We start from the raw sequence: 22,752 nt of genomic DNA on the forward strand, positions 1-22,752 counted from the left end.
TGTTCATAGGCTACAACACAGCCTGCTTAAAACTTTTCCTTAAATTCCATCTCTATACTACAATATGCTTGAGGTCCATGCAAAAAAGTAGCTACCTTTTATGTAGGAAATGGATGATTAAGTCTTTGGTGTTGTAAAAGCAACTTCATATAAACATAACCACCCCCACCACCAAAAAAAGAAGAGGAAAAAAAAAAAGTAAAGAAAATAATAAGGGAAAAGCCCAAGACACACTTCCTATGGGAAAAAAAACAAAAACAAAACCAAACAGCATGTAATTTCTGTCCTTGATGGAATGTATTAAATAAGCAAACACCCCAACAAAGTAAACAAATACTACAATGTAAAAATATTAAAAGAAAACCCTCTCACATGCATAAATGAAAGATTGCACACAAAGAACTCACATATAGTGAGGTATCTTAAGGGTATAATGGCAAATATTTATGCAACTTGTCAACTATGGATATTTTTAGTGACTTTTCAGAATTTCCTCTTTCCCACAGCCCAGTATATATGAATGTGTGTGTTCGCACGTACATGCACTCACACACATAAACCTTGTGATTACTTACTCTTAATGGCCTTATTCTGATTTCCTTATTTTATTACAATGCTTGGGGTTGTTTTAGTACTACTTCATCAAAGAAAGTAGTGAGCAAAGAGTAAAGAATTACACTTGTTTCGATTTACGCTGTAGGAGTTAGCATATGGCTTCTTCTTAAAAAGCAGGTCAGTAGAAAAATGAAGAAATTAGTTCTGTTTTAATCTACTATAAATTGAATGCGTAAAAAAAGATTAGCTTGTGGTTGCCCTTTCATTTTGCCATTAGCTCATCTCTTCATATGCACATTTTGAATGATAATTGCCTAATGTCAAACATCATGTAAACAGTTATCATGAGTCAAACACTATTTGAGATATAAACTCATATAAGCCTCAGAAAGTATCCTGCGAAGTAAATACAGTTATTATTCCATTTATAGATGAGGAAATTGAGGCACAAAAAGGTTAAGTTACTTTTCCAAGTTTACACACCTAATAAGTTGGATGGACCAGGGTGTTAACCTGGTGGTCTTCCTGAACCCACTGCTATTACTTCTGTGTTATGCTGCCTTACTACAGAAGAAAAACATACAGTGCACAACATGGGAATAAGAAATAAGGAGTACTAATAAGATGCTTTAAGATAACTCATAATTTTAAAGAAAATAACAGAAGAGCTATGAGTTTGATTTTTTGTACTAACTAGTTTTTCTTAATTTGTTGCTATCAAGTAAGATGCTGTCAGTGTACATTGCCTTTCATTACTGAGTTTGTGTATTTAACGATTTCTCAGTTCATAAATGTTACCGACCTGAAGTCTTTTTTTTTTTTTTTTTTTTTTTTTTTAATTTAAGTCCTATCAGATCTGTCACATCTGATTTCTGGCCTGGAACAAGTTACTTTCAAAAGTATGCAATGTTATTTGTTACCCAAACAGTAGTCTCTTGGATTTACAGGATACAATACAGTTCTTCAGAGTGCTCTGAAGTGTAGTCTGTCATTTGGATCCGACAAACCCTTGAAGACAAGTAGTGCAGGTGGTGTTAACTTCATTTCATAGTTAAAGAAACTGCATCTCCAGGTCACAGCACTAGTGAAAGAGCTGACCCTAGAGCCCCAAATTTACTGTTCCTTGTTTCTTCTCTCTGTACTCCATAGTGGCTTCAGATAGCAATTCATTCAGAAGTAGTACATTTATTGGAAACAGAAGGTAAAAAAAGATGCAAATTGCAGTAGTGAATTAAAATATGTTTTTTGAAGAGAGAAGTTCCTCCTTATTAATTGAATTTTAAAGAGCAACATTTTGGGTCCTTTTGTAAGTGACAAGTTGAATAAATTACAGGTCCTGCAGTTGTCAGTCATCACCTTGCTCGAGTTCTGCTGTTGTGGAAGTGTGTCTTTCCAGTGTCTCCTAAAGATCTAGAAACAGAAAAGAGTCGAGGAGATTCGTTTACATGGCAAGTAACCCTGGAAGGACGAGCTGGTGCGCTCTGTGGTAGGTCAAGTTTGGTCTATTTTCTGTCTTTCCTTTTGCTTTTTCCTACTCTTTCAATGTATTTATATCTTTAATGGTGAAAATATCTACATACAGCATTTTTGTAATTGAACATAATTAGTTAGTGATTATAACAGATATGCAATAAACCAAGTGTTAGAGTTCTGATCCTTAGGATAATACACGTTTTCTTAGATGTAATCCAACTGAGAACTGTCAAGGTTGCTTTGTTTAAGTAGGCATTTATTACTCTTTTTAGAAATACTAGGGTGGGATTTAATTAAGTATAGTTTCCATTTAGTCTTTTCTATATGAAAGTTGTACCCTCCTATAGTATATGAACTATTTAGAAATAGTATCTGCAATGAATATTTGAACTAATAAGGAAGGTAGTATTTCTGGAAAGACATGGAAACATTGATTTGGGTTTTATTTTTTCTTCATGGCATTTTTACTCTTAAAAAGTAAAGATAGTTTTGAAATTCATCCTAAAATTAATTCTAACTTTAAAATATTCATTTTATTCTATATATGAAATAACTCCTTCTAAAAACTTAAGTGTTTCATGTAACACCTATAAGAACCTAACTATTGACTCAAAAGTCATAATAGTTTTGTAGAATTAGTGTAAAACTGGCTAACTTGAGGTTCTAAACTCATTCAGCTCAGAGACCAAATAAACCCCAGGAAAGCAACATTTTGTTAACTTGATTTTTGGTCTCTTTTAGTGATTCTAGGAACTGGTTTGCTTTTTGTTTTGGGTTTTCTTTGGGGTGAGGGGGTCATTTCCAGCTTGATTAGAGGTAAAAGACCCTAGCTTCCTCTTTGTATTAGAGTTTCAAGAAATTTTTTTGTTTTTTAGCACTTTTTTTTATTCCTCTAATAAAAATGAAAAATACTGTGCCATAATTGAATGCTTTATTTCATGGTTCATTACACTCTGCCAAGTAAAAATCTTTTGTGTTTTTCAGCCATCAAGAGTTTTGTTTCCCACTGTGGTGATCTCCTTACTGGGGAAGTAATTCAGCGGCTTCTGCCACCACTTCCTTGTGCTGTGGATTTGCTAACTCAGTAAGGATCGCTGTTTAGAATTTTTTTAACATTTTTTAATAGCAGTCAGTTACTGTGGGATTATGTAATACCTGTTTAGTACATTAATAAGCCCGAGTTTGTATGGTTGGTGAATGATTTTCCTTTTGCAGTGGAAGGCAAACATTTAGTTACGTGATTTTTTTTTTTAGGCTAGGATCTTGAAAGAAAAATACATATTAAAAGGGAAGGAAAGTTACTTGGGGGATATTGTATCTTCCAAACAGTAAGATTTAACCAAGAAATTAAATATTAAGCCTGTTAACCTTTTCAGGTATGCATTTTATTGGTTTGTTAGTGCTATTCTGTGTTCATAAGAACCAGATGCTTGTTAACAGTTTGTTTTTTGTTGTTTTTATTTTTCATACATTTGACTTAAACATATAAGAAAACATAAAGAAAATCCACTATATATCAAGAGCACTTATCATTTCTAAATTAATGTAATGTATAGTTTAAACAAAGTCTTCCAGAAAGTATTTAATGATATAAAATTTATTGTATTACAGAAAAATACATTTAAGGTCTGGCTTACAAAGCATAATAATAAGATGAACCCTGAATCTAGCACAACCTGAGGAAGTATTAGCAAATGTTTGCTGTAAAGGGCCAGATTACAAACATTGTAGGCTTTGCAGGCCATACAGTCTCTGTTGCATCTACTCAACTCTGTTGTAGCTCAAAAGCAGTCCTAGACAGTCTATAAATGAGTGAATGTGGCTCTGTTCCAGTAATACTAGATTTACAAAAACAGATTGTGGACCTTAACTGGAACATTAAGAATACTATTAAAGTTATCTGTGACTTCCTTTCTAATACCAGTCTTTACTCTTTAGAGGTAATCATTATCCTAAATTTTATAGTTGTCATTCCTTTGCATTTTTAAAAAGCATATCACATATACATGCCTCCCTAAACAGTGTTTAATTTTGCTTGGTTTTGATCACATGTATAATATTATTTCTGAGACTTAACTTTTTTACTCATTATTATGTTTCTAAACTTCATCTATGAGTAGGTTTGTCCATTCATTTTGGTTGCTATCTAGTGTCTAATTGTGTGGGTATATAACTCATCCTCATTCTGTCGGTGAAATATCCAAATTACTTATTTTCCAAAAGTCTTGTATATTTATGCCAATAGTGTATGTGAGGTAGCCTTTGCTCCACTTCTTCACTAACGTTTACTTAGACATCATTTCTAGCCTTGCAGCAGATATAAATTGGCATCACATTATGATTTTATTTTCTATATTTGTTTCCTGATTATTTGTCATTTTATATATTTATTATTCCACAGTATTTCCCCATCTAGGAAATCCCTATTCATGCATGTCTTTACCTATTTTTAGGTAAAATAGTTTTTTGATGAACAGATATTAATTGTCAAATTTATTAGTCTTTTACTTTTTGGTTACTTTATCTTTCTGTTTAAAAAAATCTTGAGATTTATAAAGTTACTTTCTTACATTTCTAAAATGTTTAAGGTTTTCTCTTTCACATTTAAGTCTTTAATCGATCCGGAATTGGTTTTTTTGTTTGGATTGACGTAGGGATCCAGTTTCATTTTATTTTTTAATATGGATAACAAGTGGCCCCATTCTTTACTAAAGAATCCACTCTAGCTCTAGCAATTGCCATTCACTTCTGTCATGTATTGTATTCCCACGCACATGGTCTGTTTCCATGTTCTCTCTTTTGTTCCCATTTCTGGGCCAATACGACATTATCTATAAATTTTAGTATCTGTTAGAGCAAGCTTGTTGGGCTTATTCATCTTTAGGCATAATTTGATCCTTCTTAGACTTCTGATGGTAGCCTGTTGACGTTTAATTAGAATTACATTGAGTTTGTAGATAAATTTGAAGGTAATTGGTATTTTTACATTAATCGAACACATCTCTCCTATTATTGAGGTCCTTTACAAATTATAATTTTTTTTCTATTAAAGTCTTATATGTCTTTTTTGTTTGTTTGTTTGTTAGTTTCAGTAAGTAAGTAAACTTTACACCCGATGTGGGGCTTGAGCTCACAACCCCAAGATCAAGAATCAAATGTTCTCCTAAGCCAGCCAGACACTCCAAGAATTTTTTTAAATAGTATTTTATTAGATGATAAAATACAGTCTTTTTCTTGCATAAATTATTTCTTCCTCTCAAGTTAAAACATGTAAACTCCTTTTTTATTTTCCTTAAATTGAGAAAGTACTTAGGTCTGTATATTTCCTCTTTAGTAATTAACAAATAAATATAAAGGTCTTTGTATGTCTTTTTAAAAATTTATTCCCAGGTGGGGCGCCTGGGTGGCTCAGTCAGTTAAGCCACTGACTTCGGCTTGGGTCATAATCTCACGGTTCGTGAGTTCGAGCCCCGCATCAGATTCTGTGCTGACAGCTCAGAGCCAGGAGCTGGTTTCAGATTCTGTGTCTCCCTCTCACTCTGCCCTTCCCCCACTCATGTTCTGTCTCTGTCTCAAAAATAAATAAAGTATAAAAAACAATTTAAAAAATGTATTCTCAGATACTTTGTTTTTCATTGCAATTATCAAATAAGTATGTGGTAGTGGGATACTGTTTATATGTATAATCTCTTTATTGCTATTCTATAAAAATGTAATTACGATTATATCCAGCCACCTTGCTTAACTCTCCTATATTAAACATTTATTTGTAGAGTCTTCTGGATTTCTCACTTTATAATACTTATTCATATTCTCTCTTTCCCCACATGTACTAACTAGATTGGTACCATTTAAAGCTGAATAAGGGGCAGCTGGGTGGGTCCGTCAGTTAAGTGTCCAACTCCTAGTATCAGTTCAGGTCATGATCTCACAATTCGTGAGTTCAAACCCCACATCAGGCTCTGGGCTGGTGGCTCAGAGCCTGCTTGAGATTTTCTCTCTCTCTCTCTCTCTCTCTCTCTCTCTCTCTCTCTCTCTGTCTCCCTCTCTCCCCCCTTCCCTCTCTGCACCCCCTCCCCTGTATGTGTGCTCTCTCTCTCTCAAAATAAATATTCTTTAAAAAAAAAAAAAGGAAACAAAGAAATATAAAAGGAGCACTTATGTTTACTAAAAATGTGTGTAGCTAGTTTGCATTTATATGTCAGCCTGTTCAGTGTTCATATGTTATAGAACTTACGCACTTAAGATACACTTTTTTTTATTTTAAGGCTTTCTTCAGTGCTAAAAGCATATGGAAGTCCTTTGAAAACACCATCAATAGTTTATAGACAGAGGCTTTATGAATTATTGATTTTATTACCTCCTGAAACCTATGAAGGTATGTGCTTTAAACCAAAATGTTTTGTTTGTGGCCAGAACAGTGCCTGGAAAGTAATACCTGAATGAATGAATAATACGGTGTTTATTTAGTGTCTTATTTTTAAGAGGTTTTGTTTGTGGCCAGAACAGTGCCTGGAAAGTAATACCTGAATGAATGAATGATACGGTGTTTGTTTAATGTCATTTTTCTAAGAGGTTTAGGGAGTTCAATCTTAACCATTGTGTTCACCATTATACAGTAAATTTAAAAAAAATTTTAAGCCTATTTTTTAATGTCTTGCTTTCTTTTCTCCTCTGGGGGGAAAAAAACCCTAGTTCCACTGTGTGGAAGAGAATGAGTCACAAAGCTTGGTCTTGATTCTACTCTCGTCTTTGGTACAGAATATATAATGTAAGTCTATTAGATATTTGGCCATTCCTAGTTTCCTTCTATGGTGATTTTTTTCCTGTACATATTCTGTTCCACTCTTCCATTTTTTACTCTTCCCAGATAGTATTTTAATACTGAACTACCAAGGGGCACCTAGGTGGGTCAGTGGTTAAGCATCCAACTTTGTCTTGAGTGATGAACTCGTGGTTTGCAAGTTTGAGCTGCAGATCCAGCTCGTTGCCGTCAGCACAGAGCCCAGTTGTATCAGACAGATTCTCTGTCTCCCTCTCTATCTGCCCCTGCCCTGCTTGTGCTCTCTCAAAAATAAATAAACATTTAAAAGAGTAGGTATGATTTCTTTTATAATGTTTAGGTTGTAGGTTTTGCCATTACTGGGTTTTTTTTTAATTTTTTTTAAATGTTTTTTATTTATTTTTGAGAGACAGAGAGAGACCGTGCCAACAGGGGAGGGTCAGAGAGAGAGGGAGGTACAGAATCTGAAGCAGGCTCCAGGCTTTGAGGTAGCTGTCAGCACAGAGCCCGACGTGGGGCTCAAACCCACAAACCGTGAGATCATGACCTGAGCTGAAGCCAGACGCTCAACTGACTGAGCCACCCAGGCGCTCCACCCTTACTGGGTTCAAATACAACTTTAGATGACTGGCATACTATGATTCGTAAAATAAACTTGCCCCTATTTTAAAATAGTCCTAAAACCTTTCTTGTAAATTTAAAGCACAGTTTTAAGAAAATATATTGCTACTGCCAAATACTCAAGATGCTTGTTTTAAGAGTCTTAATAATTTTCATCCAAGCATACTAAGTTGATTATGACTTCAAATCTGCTTCCTGCAAAAATACCTTTATTGGCTTATATCCTTATTCTGCAAATAAATGCAGTATGATATATACCACATTAGTTCAATCCTGTAACATATAATTTCTGTTTTGGCCTTTATTACTATGTGAGTGGTATTGTTCCCACTGCCTCTCTTCCTGGTTCAGAAATGTACCTAGCCAAATATTTGATACAAAGTAATCATTTAGTATAAGAAGAACTAGGAAAAAGTGGGTACATTGTCTTTTCCAGGAACTTTATCAAAAGAATCCTTTCTCTAGGGCAGATAGTGTGGTAAAGATTGTTTATGTTATTTACCTCATTTATCTTAGCATAATACAATGAGGTAGTTATATATTCCTCATTTGACAGATAAAGGCGCAGAGAATTTATAAAAACCAACTCAAGAACATATATACAGTAATTAATGGAATCAAGATTATAGGTACTTGCTGTGCTGTATACTATTTATAAGTAACCTACAAAAAACTTAACAGTCAAGACTTAATGATAGGTCTGCCTCATTGTGTGCTATCTCTTAGTATATAAAAGTATTTATTTACCTGCTAGATAAAAAGTCCTAGAGATGATTTTAACGTTCCCTACCAGATAGCTGTCAAGTTCTAGCAAAAGCAAGTCCCTTTAGACATATCACTTTTACCATATTTTGGAGTTTAGTTTCAAACTACAGATGATGCAGAAATGGACAGGTCTCGGTTAAATATCTATAATTACCAAAACGTCAATTTAAAATCTACAGTATACTAATGATGATAATATGAGTCTACCCTGTAGGGACTGAAAGAGAAAAACAAAGGCTTGAACTTTTTTCTCAGAATTGGAGTTTGAGAATGCAGTCAGAAGTCCTAAAGAAATAACAAATATACAAGTGTATAGATTTTAAATCAGTTCCAGAGTGTTCCCTGGGAGACAAAGTCAGAAATTAAACTTCTTGAAAAATAGAATCTGTATTTACTTTCTTTATCTGTTTTGAGTGTATATATTTTTCTAACATGACTTAAAGAAGAAATTAGCTAATTGAAAAATGAAGATATGGTGGTATTGTTTCAACCTAAAATAGTAATTTGCCATTTCTTTGCTATTTCTTTCCATTTTTAAAACTGAGGAAATAAAATTAAGGATTTTTTTTTCCTTAAGGACTTTTATTTTTAGATATATGTGTATGAAGCATAATAATCAGAGCTTTACCGTTAAAATAATCAATTGACACTTAAAATAATGGCTCAGCATACAATAATAACCTGTAGTAATTTCTAATTATTTAACACAAAAGGAAGTAGTAGTCTTTAAAGTTACAAATCTAATGAATTCAGGAAATACGGCTAAGTAACAAAACAAGCTTATTGTTTGAAGTTTTTATTTATTTAGAGAGAGAGAGCGCAAGCAAGCGTGAGCAGGAAAAGGGCAGGGGCGGGGAGAGAGAATTCCAAGTGGGCTCCACAGCATTGACCTGAGCTGAGATCAAGAGCAGTTGCTTCACCAGCTGAGCACCCAGTCACCTCACAAAACAGAAGCTTAAAGTTCTAATGGTATCAGTTGGTACAGTGCGTTGTCAGAAAGTAAGTTTACAAGACATAGTAAGAAATTGCTTTGGTTACATGGGACATATTTAAGAATTTAAATGACTTTCTTTGTGGTTATTCAGCAGATGCAAATTTTTGTCATAAGAGCTACTTAGTTTTCTGAGGCTTGTCAAGTAAAAATTAGGTTCTTAGTTTTTGTTTCCTATTTAGTACTGTTATGGATCCCCTTTCAGATATTTTAATATTCTCTACACTAGAAATTGCTCCTCATTAGCATCACAAAGTCAGTAATGTGTTTCTATTAAAACATATCTGCATTTTAGAATGGAATCATCATCGTTGGGACGCCTGGGTGGCTCATTCAGTTAAGCATCTGACCCTTGACCTCTACTCAGGTCATGATCTCACGGTTGTGAGATTGAGCCCCACATAAAACTCTGTGCTGATAGCCCAGAGCCTGCTTGGGATTCTCTCTCACATGTGCGCTCTCTCTTTCTCTCTCTCTCAAAATAAATAAAAGGAAACTTTAAAAAATATGAAAAAGAAAATGGAATCATCTTTAAGTGTACTTTGTTTAGGGATATTTAGGCGAGCAGTCAATTTTTTAAAATTTTTTTTATGTTTTTTTATTTATTTTTGAGAGACAGAGAGAGATAGTCCAAGCAGGGGAGGGTCGGAGAGAGAGGGAGACACAGTATCTGAAGCAGGCTCCAGGCTCTGAGCTAGCTGTCAGCATAGACTGACGCAGGGCTCGAAACCAGGAACCGTAAGATCGTGACCTGAGCTGAAGCCAGAGGCTTAACCGACTGAGCCACCCAGGCACCCGAGCAGTCACTTTTAGTGAGAAATAGAGAGGAGTGCCTAGATAGCTCAGTCCATGGAGTGTGTGACTCTTGATCTCGTGATTCTAAGTTCGACTTTAATGTTTTGTGTAGAGATTACTTAAAAATAAAAAAATCTTTGAAAACATAAGTGAGAAATAGAAACACTATTTCCACATTTAGTTGTAAACATGTTCAAAATGGTAACTAGGTCACTGTGATAATGGACAAATTTATCAAAATGTATACATAAGAGAGACAACCGTATACTGTCTCATGTCTTACAGAAGATTGTAATGCCACCTATGAACTAGATTGAACGCTCCCCTCGAACACAAATAAAATGAATCCTCTGTGGACTCAAGTTTTAAGTTATTAATTTACAAAAATACACAGACAATATAGGAACAAATTAAACTGCACTGGGGGGTATAATCACAAAAATTCAGACTATAAGAAACTTCTTCAGAACAAATAACCTCATTTCTTCAAATAAATTACAGGAGGGGAAAGGTAGAAGGAAGAACTTTAGATTGAATGAGAATTAAGATATATCAACTAGTTAAAACATGTAGACTTTACTCAGACCTTGATTCAAACAAAAGCAAACAAAAACAGGCATTTATGACAATTGAAAATCTGAACACTGAGAATATTTGATGTTTAGTGGTTTTTAAAACATTAAAAAAACATTCTAATAGGATTGTTTAAAATATCCTTAACTTTCAGTGATACACAAGGAAATAGAGGTGAAATGAAATGCTTCTAAGATTTACTTCAGAATAATATGAGAGGTGGTGAGATGGTAGATGGAGGTATCGCTGAAGCAGAATTGATCTAGCTAGGCAAGATGCTGAGGTGGGGGCGGGGGTTGGGGTACCATAATACTATTATGTCTGCTTTTGTATCTGTTTGAAATCTTCGATAATGAAAATGTGTCTGATGTTCATAAATTTTTCTTCAGGCTCTGTTTTTTTTTTTTTAAATGTAATTTATCTGCTTTTATATTCATCTTTCTAAGTTCTATTTTTGTACTTCATGTTATTTTATTTAAAATGATGGTAGTATTTTTCAGCATCACCAGATATATCCACACATACTTTAATATCTTTTCAATATTTGTTCTTAGCCTTAGCCGGTAGCACATAGTTGAACCATATGTTTATAGGACATTTTTCAAGGATGATATACATCATCTTTGGCTATGATAGATTAAAGTTAGCTGATATGTAGATTAAAGCTCTGCTTGAGGTTTTTTTTTTTTTTTAACTCTGGTTAACTGCTTTTACTAAATGGCTAATTGCTATTTTCTCTAACTCAACAGGAAACCTTTGTGCCATCCTCAAAGAGCTGGCTGCTGACTTGACTGCTTCTGATATACAGGTGGCAGCATCTGCATTTTTACTTCCACCCCTCTGTCACCAGGATGATCTCGTGATATTAAGTCCTTTGCTGCAAGAAACTGACCATAGATTTATTGAAGAACAGGTATAGTCATTTTTCATTGACTCTTGGGTTGATTCATTCTGTGAACAGTCATTTTAATATTATATAAAATTTTTTTTTTAGCTTCTGCTTGGTAATGGTATTGCTTGTGGAAGTTTGGAGTATGACCCTTATTCTATTTGTAAGAAAGATGTATTGGGAGATTCAGTGCCTAAGCCTCTACCTCCAGTACTATCAGTTATTAGCTCTGCAATCAAGCTCTTTGGAGTTGTATGTGCCCATGTGGGAGAAGCTCAAAGGTAAACCATTTTTAGTAGTTCACTTACCCTGAATTAAATTGTTCACTTATCCTAAAATACATTTAAGGATTGGTAATTGGTTCAGTGATTCCATAATAGAACTGGTACGTAAGGAAGACATTTTTAGAAGTTCTCATTAGTATAAAAGATCTTTTTAATGTTTATTTAAGAGAGACCGGGGGAGGGGCAGAGAGAGAGAGGGAGAGAGAAAGAGAATCCTAAACAGGTTCTGCACTGTCACAGCAAAGCTGGACGTGGCTCCATCTCACGAACTGAGATCATGACCTGAGCCAAAATCAAGAGTTGGACATTTAACCGATTGAGCCACCCAGGTGCCCTACTTTAAAAGATTTCTTTAAAAAAAAAAAAAAAAAAGAAAGCTCTCAGCACAGATCCACTGCGTTGGTGAAGTCTGTGAACCTGAGCTCGAGCCCATAATAATAAATGCCCTTTGCTTTTGGAAAAAATAAATAAATAAAAGATTTCTTACAGATGACAAGTGTATGTGAGATAAAGGCTCTTGTTTAATGATTCACCTGGCTAATACCTAATAAGTAACTAAGTAAATAATTAAATTCAATTAAACTGAAAACTGCCAAGCTCTGTTGTGGATATAATACTTCACCCACCATTACCTTATCATCTGGCTGAAAATACAAATTAAAAGTCTCAATGTTACAAGAATTTTGATTTAAAGACACTTGGATGGCTCAGTTAAGCATCTGACTCTTGGTTTCATCTCAAGTCATGATCACATGGCTCCTGAGCTTGAGCCCTGCATGGTGCTGTCTACATGGAGCCTGTTTCAGATTCTCTCTCTCACTCTGTTTAGTTTAAAACTGATTAGTCTTCAGTTTTGTAGATTACTGTCCACTTAAAATAAACTTCAGTTTTGAAATATCGGAGGCTAATAAATAGTTTCTTATTGAGAATGACAATTTCTCTTATTTATTTATTTTTTTTTTTATGTATTTTATTTTGAGAGAGAGAGACAGAAGTGAGCAGGGGAGGGGCAGAGAGAGAGTGAGACACAGAATCTGAAACAGGCTCCAGGCTCTGAGCTGTCAGCACAGAGCCCGAAGCGGGGCTCAAACCCACAACCTGTGAGATCATGACCTGAGCCTGGACATAATTTTGTTCTTGAAACAAAATGCTTTTAATATGGTCTTAAAACACAGGCAGAAAAAGTTTTATATATAGCATATTTATCACACTGTTTATAATAAAAATTAGAAGTGGTCTAAATGTCCAAACTGGGAAATTGGTTAAATAAGTATTATATTGCCACACTATACTATACTATTAGCTGTTTAAAATTATTTCAGTGTAATAGTGTTTGGGAGGAAAAAATATTTTAGCCAAGTATACAATGTGATCCCAATTTTCTAAAAACGGTGCTCCTGTGTTCTTGTGGGGAAGACTAAAACAAATATGCCAAAATAGTAATAACAGTGGCTCTTCCTAGATGGTGGGATAAGGGGTGAATTTCTTTTTCATTCATTTGCCTTTCTCACTTTTTCAAACTAATTGTGATGAACAGTATTAACCTTGAAACAAGGAAATACTTATATCAGTAGAGTACTTAGGGTTACTGTGGTTTTCCCAAAATATTTAGTGCTCTACAATGTTTATTATATCCTATGAATTGATTTTATATATATATTCCTTTCCCCAACTAATGAAATACACATCGCCTCCTACCTTCCTTTTTTCCTAAATTCTTCCACAGTTGGATTTCTCAAAGTACAGTGCCCATATCTATCCGTTCTGTTTTGTTGCTGTTAGGAGAACTTTATTTAGGCTTTGTTGCCTCAATGGAATGATACAGGTCTGATTAGGGCCCCAAGAGATGTTATGGAAGAACATTAAAATTGAGTAAAAGTACATATATCTGCCATCTTTAGGGAGTGATGCTGTATCACTGACGTAACAGCCATTTTTCTTTTTTCAACTCACTGGATGCAATTGGCCATTATGATTGTTCAGCAAGTGCATTTGACTGCCTACTACATGCCAAACACATCCTACAGATGAAGATAAATTATAAGGTCATATTTCTGCCATCAAGATAGTGCACAACTGAAAAAATAATCTTAATATTTTAATTTTCCTGATTTAGAGGGAGAGGAGAGAAAAAGGAAGTACAGGGCTTAGAAACAATGTTTAAGAAAAAAATTTTAATTATTTATTTACTTTTGAGAGAGACAGAGTAGGGGCAGTGGAGGGGCAGAGAGAGAGAGGAAAACATAGAACTCAAAGCAGGCTCCAGGCTCTGAGCCATCAGCACAGAGCCCAATGTGGGGCTTGAACCATGAACTGTGAGATCATGACCTGAGCTGAAGTTGGATGCTTAACCGACTGAGCCACCCATGCCCCAGCAGCAATGTTTTTAAACCTCGGAAATAGTAGTGTAAAATTGGGGTGGTTTATTTTATGCTTACCTACCCTTAATCTCATCATATTAAAAGCCCTGTGGTGCTTCTGTGTGGAATCTAAAAAATAAATAGAACAAAACAGAAACACATTCATAAATACTGAGAACAGGGGCACCTGGGTGACTTAGTTGATTAAGCATCTGACTCTTGATTTTGGCTCAAGTCATGATCTCTCTGTCTCTCTCTGCCTCTCTCTCTCTCCTGTTTGTATTCTCTCTTTAAATAAATAAATGAACTTCAAATACATTAATGTATACTGAGAACAAACTGATTGCCAAAAGGGTGGGGAATGGCATAGGATGGGCAAAATAGGTGAAGGGGATTAAGAAGTCTGAACTTCCAGTTATAAAATACATAAAGCATGGGAATGAAAATAAAGCATAGGGAATATAGTCAATAATATTGTAATAATTTTGTATGGTGACAGATGGTAACCACATTTTGGTAATTACTTCATAATGTATATGAATGTTAAATCACTTTGTTATACACTGAAATTAATACATCATATGTCAACTGTACTTTCAATTTAAAAATAGCAAATAAAATAATTAAAAGAAAAGCTCTGTGCTGTAAGAGCATGTAAAACAGTTCACAGAAGCTACATAAGTAGCTAATGGATACATTTAACCCCAAAAATATTTAGAATTGTGAAAATTAGAAAATTGCCCTCTCCATCAGGAGAATGATTGAGCAAATTGTTATGCATGTGCATAGTAAAATTTGACTTCATGAATGTTACCAGAGAGTAAGAATGATTTGACAGGTACTTAGGAGGTACTGTTAAATGAGAAATACAAGACTTAAAATTATGTTAATATATAGTATGATACCAAGTACATTTTTAAAGTATAGTAGGGGCTGAAAGGGCTGCGTTGGTGGTCACTAACTCTAGATGACATAAGTTGGTGATAGCTTTGAAATAAAGCAATGTATTTTAATCTTGCTAAGTGTTATTGAGAACAAAAAGGTTACTGCAAGTAACTTTTTTTTGAGAGAGAGAGAGAGAGAGAGAGAGAGAGAGAGAGAGAGAGAGAACGAACGAATATTTTGCAGGCTCCACACTCAGCATGGAGTCAGGTTGCAGGGCTCCATTCCAGGGCCCTGGGACCATGACCTGAGCTGACATCAAGGGTCAGATGCTCAACCACCTGAGCCACCCAGATGCCCCAGCTGCAAGTAACTTTTAAGATATCTGTTATTTAAGGGCACCTGGCTGGCTTAGTGAGTAGAGCATACAACTCTTGATCTTGGGATTGTGGGTTTAAGCCCATGTTGGGCATAGAATTTACTTTAAAAAAAAGAAAAGAAGGATGATCCTTTGTTTAGAAAATAGTGAGATAGCAGAATTTGCCCAAGTAAATATTTATTAAGTAATACTTTTGTTATTTTTTTTTCACATGATAATGCTTTTCCCCCTGGGGCACCTGGGGGGCTCATTTGATTAAGCATCAGACTTGCCCTCGGGTCAGTGTCTTGTACTCTGTGAGTTTGGGCTCTCCACTGTGAGCACAGTCTGCCTCAGATCCTCTGTCCCCCCTCCCTTTGCCCCTCCCCCCGCTAGCACACACTGCCCTGCACTCCTGTCTCTCAAAAATAAATATTTTAAAATAATAATAATAATGCTTCTCCCCCACTGTCAGAATGATACCTAACCAAAATATTTTTGTATTTTTTATGATATATTTTTCTAAAATGTTTCAGAATGTTCAGCAATAGTTTATCTCATTTTAGCAGATCCCACAAAATAGTGCAACAAAACTAATTAGCAATAGATACTCAGAAATGCCCTTTGGCATACTTAATTAACAAACCCACTATCGTACTATTTGCTGTTAAATCTTGTTGTGTCTGATTTTAGGCTTCTTATACTGGAACAACTTTTGGACAGTATAAAGCACACAAAAGGAGCTCGTCAACAAGTAGTTCAGTTACATGTTGTTTCTTCACTCTCTAGTTTCTTGAAGGTAATTCTCTTTATTTGTTTTTAAATTCAGATGTTTGCTTGATTTTTTTTTTCCTAAGTATGTTCAACTAAGTAGGTTGAGGAAGGTGTCTTTAAAGAGCTGCTGCTTATTTTTCTCCCTTTCTTCTAAATCTCCTGATGAAAATGTTTCAGAATTTGTAATTCCTCTTTTACTTTTTCTCTGAATAAAAGTTGTTGGTCAGAAATAAACCCATCATCTTGTCTAAGAACCATTCTTTAACCTACTCAACCTAATAGCCTAGATCAGGGATTGGCAGACTATGACATCTGGACCAAATCTAGCTTGTTGTTGCATTTATGATTTAAATGTTTCTAACTAAAATATAATATGCTTCATTAGTTATTTTATGGAAATTCCTATTAATGTTCTTCTGAATACATATATAGTATAGTGACAATTAATTGTTTGCCTAGAGGTTTAAAATTCTGAAGAATTTTCTGGGGTGCCTGGGTCGCTCAGTTGGTTAAGTGTCTAACTTCAGCTCAGGTCATGGTATCACCGTTCTTGGGTTTGAGCCTTGCATTGGGCTCTGTGCTGACAGCTTGGAGCCTGGAGCCTGCTTCACATTCTGTGTGTGTCTCTCTCTCTGCCGTCCCCCCATTCATGCTCGCTTGCTCACTTGCTCTCTCAAGAATAAATAAACATTAAAAAAACGTTTTTTAATTCTGAAGAACTTTCTGTGAAAATCAAATTTTATGTGCTTGTGTGTGTATGTTTATGTTTAAATAGTAATCCAAGTATGAACATGTTTGGTCAACCAGAATATACATTTCAAACTAGATTAGAAAATTTACTACAGTTGTACATTTAAATTGTTCTTTATGTATTTCAGTACTTAGCTGGCTCCAAGGGAAATTTGGGTCCAGAAGAAATGAGAAGACCGGCCGTGGCATTGGTGATGGGAGCCCTAGAAAGTCCCAACCCCCTCTTGAGATGTGCAGCTGCAGAGGCTTGGGCTAGATTAGCCCAAGTGGTGGATGATGGAGCTTTTACTGCTGCATTAGCTCAAGTTAGCTTTGACAAGTGAGTGCATTTCTTATTTAATATGCAGAGACTATATGTCAAAACTGGGGATAGCTTGTTGATTTTTTGGAACTAGTGAAACTTCATTCTGGGAATTACTTGGAAAAAAATTGATAAATATGGATACTTTGATATGAAGGAGAGCCTCTCCTTTGCTCATCTTGGAATATAAAACTATTATTACTTTGGCTTTAGCTTTTATAAGAGGAAGATCACTTTGTGAGTGATATAATTGGCCATCAGTAGAATGGACTATGGGGCTAAGAAACTTATGGAACATGTAAAATATAGACACTAGGCAGTTACAGTAATCTACCGGAAAGAGTAAAGGCTGTAGGTTTTCATCATCAGGAAACAAACTATGTCTTCATTTTTGCTAGCTCTGAGATCATGAGCAGAGAGCACATCTCTCAGCTTTATTTTCCTCTATTTCAAATAGAAGGTTGTAAGTACTACACTGCCTGCTTAAGAATTTTAAGGTAATTGAGATAATAAATATGAAAGTAATATGAAAAAATCAAACCACTACAAAGTTCAATGTTATATTAGTAATATAGGTATATAAAGTTATATTCATAGGAGTAGTATGCAAGTAGCACTTTAGCCTTCCAGTCTACTGAATATGTGTGTCTGATTTGGTCAAGAGCTTGAAGTATAAAGTCAGATTACTAACTTGGTTCAAGTTCCAGTCTTCCATGTAATGGTTATTTGGTTAAGAGTTAATTTGGATATCATTTTGTTTCACCTATAAAAAGTAACTGATAATAGTATAAATATCAAAGTTTGTTGGGGGATTAAGGGACTAATTGTAGGGTCACCTGGGTGGCTCAGTTGATTAATCTTGACTTCACCTCAGGTCATGATCCCAGAGTTGTGGGATTGAGTCCCTGCGTCGGGCTCTGCACTGATAGCACCCTTCCCTGCTTGCTCTCACGTGTACATGCACTTTTTCTCTCTTTCTCTCTCTGTCTTAAAAATAAATAAATAAATAATTTTTTAAAAGGACAATATAGAGCTGGCTGGCTCATTCAGAGGAGCATGTGAATGTGACTCTTAATCTCAGGGTTGTGATGTCAAGCCCCACATTGGGTGTAGAGATTACTTAAATAAATATGTTTTTAATAAATAAAGGAGTAAATGTATAACACTTAAATTAGCACAGAATGCATAATAAAACTAGTAAATATTTATTTTTCTTGCTAAATTGAATTTTAAAATCAAAGTTCTTTTATTTTTTTAATGTTTATTTATATATTTTGAGAGAGATAGCACATGTGCAGGAGAAGAGCCGAGAGAGAGTATCCTAAGCAGGCTCCATGCTGTCAGGGCAGAGCCCAAGTTGGGGATCAGTCTCCCAAACCGTAAGATCACGACTTTAGCCGAAATAAAGAATCAGAGGCTTAACTGACTGAGCCACCCAGGTATCTCCATATGGAACTAACGTGTTCTCTCTTTATATGGAAATAAAACTCTCTTCATATGGAAATAAAGTGTCTGAGCAATGTACATTTTTAAAATGCAACTTAATGATGCTCTCAACAAAGTGGGTATGGAAGGAACATACCTCAGCATTAAAAAGGCCATATATGACAAACCCACAGTGGTGAAAAGGTAAAAACTTTTGTCTAAGATCAAGAACAAAACAAGGTTGCCCACTCTGTCCACTATTCACCTTAGTTTTGGAAGTCTTAGCCACACAGACAAGAAAAAGAAGAGGCATCCAGATTGGAAAGAAGAAGGAAGGCCGTCACTGCAGAGGACATGGTACTCTGCATAGAAAACCCTAGAGACTCCACCAAAAACTACTAGAATTAAATGTATTTGTTAAGGTCACAGGATACAAAATTAATGCAGAAATCAGTTTTTATATATTAATAATGAGTTGCCAGTAAGACCTTAAGAAAACAATCCCGATTACTATCGTCGGTAAGAATAAGAATAAAATACCTAAGAATAAATTTAACCAAGGAAGTGAATGGCCTGTACCCTCAGAACTGTAAGACATTGATGAAAGAAAATAAAGAGGACACAAATAAATGAAAAGATATACCATACTCCCCAAAGATGATCTGCAAACTCATGAAACATTCCATATATGTGCATTTATACACACGCACACCATGCTCATGAATTGTAGGATTTAATTTGTTAATATATCCATACTACCCAAATTATACTACTACAGATTCAGTGCAATCCCTATCAAAATACCAATGACATCTTGCATAGTACTAGAAACCAAAAAATCCTGAAATTTGTATAGAGCCACAAAAGATCCCAAATAGCCAAAGCAGTCTTGAGAAAGAACAAAGCTGAAGACGTGCTCCCTGATTTCAGACTGTACTACAAAGCTATAGTAATTAAAACAGTATGTTACTGGCACAAAAACAAACACACAGATCAGCATGATGGAATAGAGAGCTTAGAAATAAACCTACGTCTATATAACCAATTCTGAGAAAAAACCATCTGTTAAGGTGTTGGGAAAACAAGATAGCTACATGCAAAAAACTGAAACTGGACCACTATCTTATATTGTTTACAAAAATAAATTCAAAATGGATGAAAGACTCGAAGTAAAACCTAAAATCATAAAACTCCTAGAAGAAAACATTAGTCTTAACAGTATTTGGGGAGAAGAAGGTCAGTTTCTTCAAGCCATTGCAATAAAAGCTAAAGTAAACAAATGGAATTAGATCATACTAAGAAGTTTTTGTACAATGAAGGAAACCATCAACAACAAAAAAAAAGAACATAGGGGAACCTCCTGAATGGAGGAAGATATTTGCAAATTATATATTCGATAAGAAATTAATACCTAAAATATATAAAGAACTTCTACAGTTTCTTGTTGAAAAACAAACTGATTTAAAAATGGGCAGAGGACTTGATTAAAACTTTTTCCCAAAGAAGACATACAGACGGCCAACAGGCACATCAAGAGATTCTCAATGTGATTAATCATAAGGGACATGAAGATCAAAACCAGAATGAGGTATCACTTCACACTTGTCAAATTGGCTGGTATCCAAAAGACAGTAACAGGTATTGAGGACGTGCAGAACAGGGAACCTTGATACACTGTTTGTGGGAATAGAATTGGTACAACCGCTACGGAAAACAGTATAGAGGTTCCTCAAAAAATTAAAAATAGAAATACCATACAATCCAGCAGTTCCACTTCTGGGTGATTATTCAAAGGAAATGAAAACAATTCAAAGAACTATCTGCAGATGTCTGGGTGGTTCAGTCGGTTGAGCATCCAGCTTTAGCTCACAGCCTGGAGCCTGCTTTGGATTCTCTGTCTCCCTCTCCCTCTCCCCCTCCCCTGCTCATGTCGTTTGTTCTCTCTCTCTCTCTCTCAAAAATAAATGTTAAAAAAAGCCATACTATGCAAAGAGCTATATGCACCACCATGTTCATTGAAGCCTTATTTAAAGTAGTCAAAATACAGAAGCAACCTTTGTCTATTAATAAGTGAATGGATAAAGAAGATGGGTGTGGGTGTGTGTGTGTGTGTGTGTGTGTGTGTGTGTGTGTGTAATATTACTCAGCCATAAAAAAGAAGGAAATCATGCCATTTGCAACAACATGGATGGACCTAGAGGATATTATGCTCAGTGAAATAAGACCAAGAAAGACTAAGTCATGGGGATCTAATGTATAACATATAGAATATAATCAATAATATATTGATAGAAATTTGTACAGTAGCAGATGGTAACTAGACTTACTGTGGGGATCATTGCATAATGTATCAAAATGTCAAATCACTATAATGTATGCCTGAAACTAATAGGATATTGCATGTTGGTTATGCTTTAACTTTTAAAAAGTAACTTAATAAAGTACTAATGCTTGTTTTATAAGTTTAGCGTATCTCTGAAAAATACTGAAATTGTTCATACTTAAATCTTTAATAATGTGAAGACATTTTTATTTAAAATGTTTTTCTTTTTAAGATGCCTTTCAGGTTATTTCAGTAATGTTTTAATTTCTCTTTCGGCTGCTTCATTTTTGGAGTATAGGAATGCAACTGATTTCTGTACATTGATTTTGTACCCTGCGACTTTACCGAATTCATTGATCAGTTCTAGAAGGCTTCTGGTGGAGTCAGTTGGGTTTTCCATGTAGAGTATCATGTCATCTGCAAAAAGGGAAAGTTTGACTTCTTCCTTGCCAATTCTGATGCCTTTTATTTCTTTTTGTTGTCTGATTGCTGATGCTAGGACTTCCAGCACTAAGTAATGTTTTTATCAGTAACAGTAAATATATTTTTGAAATGTGCAGCTATTCATACAGAAAGTTTTGCCTACGTGACAGTGTACATGCATTAGTTTTGTTCAGTGGTTATTATATATTTCCATATTTACAGACTGAAATCAGCAAGGGATGTGGTTACCAGAACAGGATACTCATTGGCTTTGGGATCCCTATACAGATATTTAGGAGGAATAAGTTCTTCTCAACATTTGAATTCTTGTGTTGGAATCCTTTACACTTTGTCTCAGGACAGCACTTCTCCTGATGTGCAGGTAAATACTCCATGTGACACCTTCTTGAAATTTATGATTTGTAGATAATGCAGATTAGGTTTTTATAGGCCACTAGTAATTTGTAACTAAAGTAGACACACACACACACACACACACACACACACACACACACACACAAAATGTCCAAGCCATTGTTAACCTGGACAGATTTTTGAAGTCTTATTCAAATCTTACTGTTATTACTTCGCACTCAAGAGTTTATAAAGTCAAATTCAATATATTTTTCTGAAAATAGATCTTCCTTCCATCTTAATAATAATATTGCCATTTTGGAGAGCTTAATAGGTACCAAGCATTGTGTTATATTCTTCTAAGAACGTATTAACATATGTAAGCCTCACAGTAATCTAAGGTGTATATTCCCCTTATACGAAAAGAAAACTGGAGTTTAAAGAAGCGAGGTAACTTGCTCACAACTGAAAGCTAAAAAATCATCTAATCAGTTCAAGAACACAAGTCATGGGCTCCAAACCCATACTCTTAACCATATTATTGTACACATCCTACCCATTTCAGTTAAAATCATTCTCTTGATATCTTAATCAAATCTTGAATGACCATTGCTCTTCCTGTTCTTTTACTCTCCTTATCTCTGTCTCCCTTGAGTATTCCTAATTACCATAGTAGTATTTTTAGGTTCTTTTCAACTCTCCCTAAATATGAAGCCATATTTGTTTTCCTGAAAGGCTTTCATCTTGCCACTTCCCTATCAAAAAGCTGGGGAAACTGCTTATTGCTTCCTAAATCACCTTCGTGTTCGAGTCCTGTCACCTGACCCAGGAACCTCGTCCATTACCCCAAAGTACTGACGTCTCTTATAGGTGATCTGCCCATTCTCATCCCACTCATGCCATTCTCATATCTGCACTTATATTTTCCTATTGCTCTTCTCCCTTCCTTTTCCTATCTGATAGTCCAAATTTTCTAGCATTCTGAAATCCAGTTTAACCACCTTCTTGTCAGATTTCAATATCCCTAATCCGTGGTTAGCTTTCCTTCTTTGAATTACTTCCATATTACTGAT

At 35.1% G+C, this 22,752-nt stretch overlaps 1 protein-coding gene across 13 annotated transcripts in view; it reads left to right on the forward strand.

The window, feature by feature from the left end:
• HEATR5A (HEAT repeat containing 5A) overlaps window positions 1–22,752 on the forward strand; it is a 106,251-nt gene that overhangs the window by 36,075 nt on the left and 47,424 nt on the right. For all 13 annotated transcript variants that reach the window (XM_029951294.1, XM_029951285.1, XM_029951284.1 and 10 more), the window contains 8 exons: window positions 1,889–2,041; window positions 3,013–3,112; window positions 6,297–6,406; window positions 11,306–11,469; window positions 11,551–11,726; window positions 16,023–16,128; window positions 16,982–17,172; window positions 21,548–21,707. In XM_029951294.1, the coding sequence (XP_029807154.1) occupies window positions 1,889–2,041; window positions 3,013–3,112; window positions 6,297–6,406; window positions 11,306–11,469; window positions 11,551–11,726; window positions 16,023–16,128; window positions 16,982–17,172; window positions 21,548–21,707 (1,160 nt within the window). The remainder of the gene's footprint in view (window positions 1–1,888; window positions 2,042–3,012; window positions 3,113–6,296; window positions 6,407–11,305; window positions 11,470–11,550; window positions 11,727–16,022; window positions 16,129–16,981; window positions 17,173–21,547; window positions 21,708–22,752) is intronic.

The sequence above is a fragment of the Suricata suricatta genome, chromosome 9 (assembly GCF_006229205.1).
Source record: "Suricata suricatta isolate VVHF042 chromosome 9, meerkat_22Aug2017_6uvM2_HiC, whole genome shotgun sequence".
Taxonomy (NCBI): domain Eukaryota; kingdom Metazoa; phylum Chordata; class Mammalia; order Carnivora; family Herpestidae; genus Suricata; species Suricata suricatta.